The sequence below is a fragment of the Lycium barbarum genome, chromosome 2, assembly GCF_019175385.1.
Source record: "Lycium barbarum isolate Lr01 chromosome 2, ASM1917538v2, whole genome shotgun sequence".
Lineage (NCBI taxonomy): Eukaryota > Viridiplantae > Streptophyta > Magnoliopsida > Solanales > Solanaceae > Lycium > Lycium barbarum.
Genome location: NC_083338.1, coordinates 94,596,750 through 94,600,109, shown reverse-complemented (window position 1 = coordinate 94,600,109; position 3,360 = coordinate 94,596,750). Strand labels below are relative to the sequence as shown.

The 3,360-nt window shown below is 43.6% G+C and overlaps 1 protein-coding gene across 1 annotated transcript; it reads right to left on the bottom strand.

Annotated features, from left to right (window-relative positions):
- Window positions 1-219: 219 nt before the first annotated feature.
- Window positions 220-2,067, bottom strand: LOC132628674 (uncharacterized). Its single transcript, XM_060344437.1, has 2 exons — window positions 1,655-2,067; window positions 220-397 (listed from the first exon to the last, which is right to left on the bottom strand). Exons 1-2 carry the CDS (start codon window positions 2,065-2,067, stop codon window positions 220-222), a joined length of 591 nt encoding a protein of 196 aa, XP_060200420.1.
- Between the last annotated feature and the right edge of the window lie 1,293 nt (window positions 2,068-3,360).

Here is a 3,360-nt window from a genome sequence, read left to right as displayed (position 1 = left end):
TCTTGGCTTTTTTGTATGAATGACCCACTTGGCTGTTTGTACGAATGACCCTCTCAGCAACTTTAAATGACAGAATTGAAAGGAATTGAAAGATGACAGGTATGGCCCTTATGGCTGGATGATCTTTCTTTCATCCGTAGTGTGGGTTGTTACCCCCGTGGTTGGATATGCCCCTTCTTGTTTTTGTCATAACCCTTTCGGTTAAATATGTCTCTACTCTCATTCATTGTGGCCCTTTTGGCCTGATATGCATCTATCATTTGCTTTTTTGCGACCCTTTTGGTCCGATGCATCCCTATTATCCATTTCTGCTGTGATCGTTTTGATCTCTCTCCTCTGTTTGGGCTCCTGCCTTTGTTTTGCTGTGGATAAGCTGATCGGTGGTGCATCCGCTGTCCTGCAAAGGGAAAATATGCATCCATAGAAAAATTGTGAGTTTCCGAAGTGGCCGGTTAGCGTGGTTGTCCTTCTGTCCAGTGTCTCCTCTTGATGCTCCTCTGAACCCTCTTTGGCTTGATATTTAGAGAGATATTTTTGGGAGCTACTTATACTAATTTTTAAAATTTAACATAAAGTATGTAAAATACGTGTTGTTTTCCTTTTAAGAAATGTTTTATTACATTTTTGTCACGATGTGTGTCTTCTTCGAACGAGGTCTGCCGATTCTACTTGGTAGCATGGTTCAGCACTTAGAATTTTTTTAAATCCTTTCTCAAAAATTCTGCCCCCATTTCAGGACTCGCTTTGGGCGTCCCTTGTGTTGTTTTGCTCCCAGTGTATGGTTCTACTGTGCCACTTCTTCTGCTAATTATTCCTGATAGGAATTTTTGAGGTTTCCTAAAAAGTTCTGCCCCAGTGCAGGGTTGATGTTGTCTGGTTTTGTACTAATCCTTGAAAGCCTGATTTCATTGGCCTTTTTGTCTCACTTCCTCTGAGGTTTCCTAGGGTTTTTTTTTATGACGACCGAGCTCGAGAGAGCCTACGTATCCTGTCGCAGCAGCAATTCAGGTTGAACGTAGTTTGGAATAAAGTAATTGATTTTTGGTTTTATGTATCCCGTCGTGGGGAATTCAGGTCATTGCATAGTTCATTTCATAGATGGTTCGTTTTGCTCCTACTCTAGTGTGATTACAAGAAAAAGGTACAATTACAACGAAAGCAGAAATGTGAGTACACGCAAATAGGATCCAAAACGTAGTATCTCTTGAGTGCATCTGCATTGATAGCCTTGGGCCACTCTTGTCCGTCCATCTCGGCTAAGACCACAACTCTTCCTAAGAGAACTTTCCTGACCATGTATGGTCCCTGCTAGTTCGGTGCGAATTTCCTTTTATATTCCTCTTGGTGAGGGAAGACTTGCTTAAGCACGAGTTGTCCGATCTGAAATAGTCGAGTTCTGACCCGCTTGTTGAAGGCTTTAGACATTCTTTGTCTGTACAACTGTCCGTGGCATACTACCACCATTTCTTTTTTCTCTATCATGGACAATTGTTCATAACGGTTCTTGACCCATTATGTATCCTTCAGTTTTGCTTCTTGGATAATCCTGAGTGAAGGGATTTCTACTTCTGCGGGTATGACCGCTTCTGTATCATAAACAAGGAGGTACGGAGTTTCCCCGGTGGAAGTTTTGGTTGTCGTTCTGTATACCAACAGAGCATAAGGCAGCTGTTCGTGCCAATTCTTGTAGTTGTCAACCATCTTCCCCAAAATCCTTTTGATGTTCTTATTGGCAGCTTCTATGGCTCCGTTCATTTGTGGCCGGTAGGTGGTAGAGTTCTTATGAGTGATTTTGAATTGCTCACTGATGTCCTTCATCAAATGACTGTTCAGATTGGCGCCATTGTCCGTGATGATAGATTCCGATACACTGAAATGACATATCAGATTGTTCTTGATGAAGTCAGCTACCACTTTCTTGGTCACTGATTTGTGGGAAGTTGCGTCTACCCATTTGGTGAAATAGTCTATGGAAACTAAGATGAAGCAATGTCCGTTGGAGGCTGGAGGGTCAATCGGTCCTATGACATCCATTCCCCACGCCACGAAAGGCCAAGGAGCACTCATCGCTTGTAATTTTATGGGTGGAACTTTAATCAGATCCCCGTATATCTGACATTGATGGTACTATTGTACGAACTTATAGGAGTCATGCTCCATGGTCATCCAGTAGTATCCTGTCCTCAGGATTTTCTTAGTGAGGACTAATCCGTTCATGTGGGGTCCACATGCCCCTGCGTGCACCTCTTTCAGCAGTTTTATGGCATCCACGCATCTGAGAAACCCGAGATGAGGGGTCCTTTTGTATAGCACTTCCTTGTTCAAGAATAAGTTATTGGCCAATCTCCTGATGGTTTTCCTTTGATTTGCCCAACTCCCTGGTGGGTACTTTCTTTTTTCCAGGCAGGTCTTGATGTCGACATAACAGGGTCGGCCCTCTGGCTCTACCTATACGTAGGCGCAGTGAGCCTGCTCTTCCTTTAATGTGATCTCCAACGGATCAATGTGGGCGCTCTCAGGATGTTGGATCATAGATACTATCGTGGGTAACGTGTCTGCAAACTTGTTTTGGGCCCTTGGCATATGCCTGAAGTCAATACTCTTGAATCTTCCGCACAATCTCTGTGCCAAATTCACATATGGGAGTATTTTGTCATTTTTGGTTGCCCAATTGCCTTTTACTTGATTGATGAGTAGATCGGAGTCTCCGATCACTAACAGTTCTTGTATGTTCATATCCAGCGCCATCTTGAGGCCTAGGATACATGCTTCATATTTCACCATATTGTTGGTACACCTGAAGTTGAACTTTGCGGCCATCGAATAATGTTGATGTGTCTCAGATATCAGTACAGCTCTAATACCTTATCCTTTGTAATTGACTGCTTCGTCAAAAAACAGTCTCCAGCCCATATATGGTTCCACAATCTCTTCTTCTGTGGCCATCACCTCCTCGTCCGGGAAGAAAGTCCGTAACGGCTCCAATTATCATCCACGGGACTTTCTACTAGGAGGACCGCCAGGGCCCGTCCTTGGATTGCTTTTTGCGCCACGTACACGATGTCGAATTTGTTCAGCAGCATTGCCACTTGGCTAATTTTCCTATGGGCAATTGGTGCCGGAAGATGTATCATAGCAGATCCATTCGGGATACGAGGTGAGTGGTGAACACTGATAAGTTATGCTTCAACTTTTGGGTGATCCAGGTTAAAGCACAACAGGTTTTATCCACGAGCGTATATCGCGCTTCGGAATAGGTAAACTTCTTGCTCAATAGTAGATGGCATGTTCCTTTTTGCCCTCTTCATCATGATGGGCGAGTATGCACCTAAATGATTTTTCTGATACCGATAGGTATAG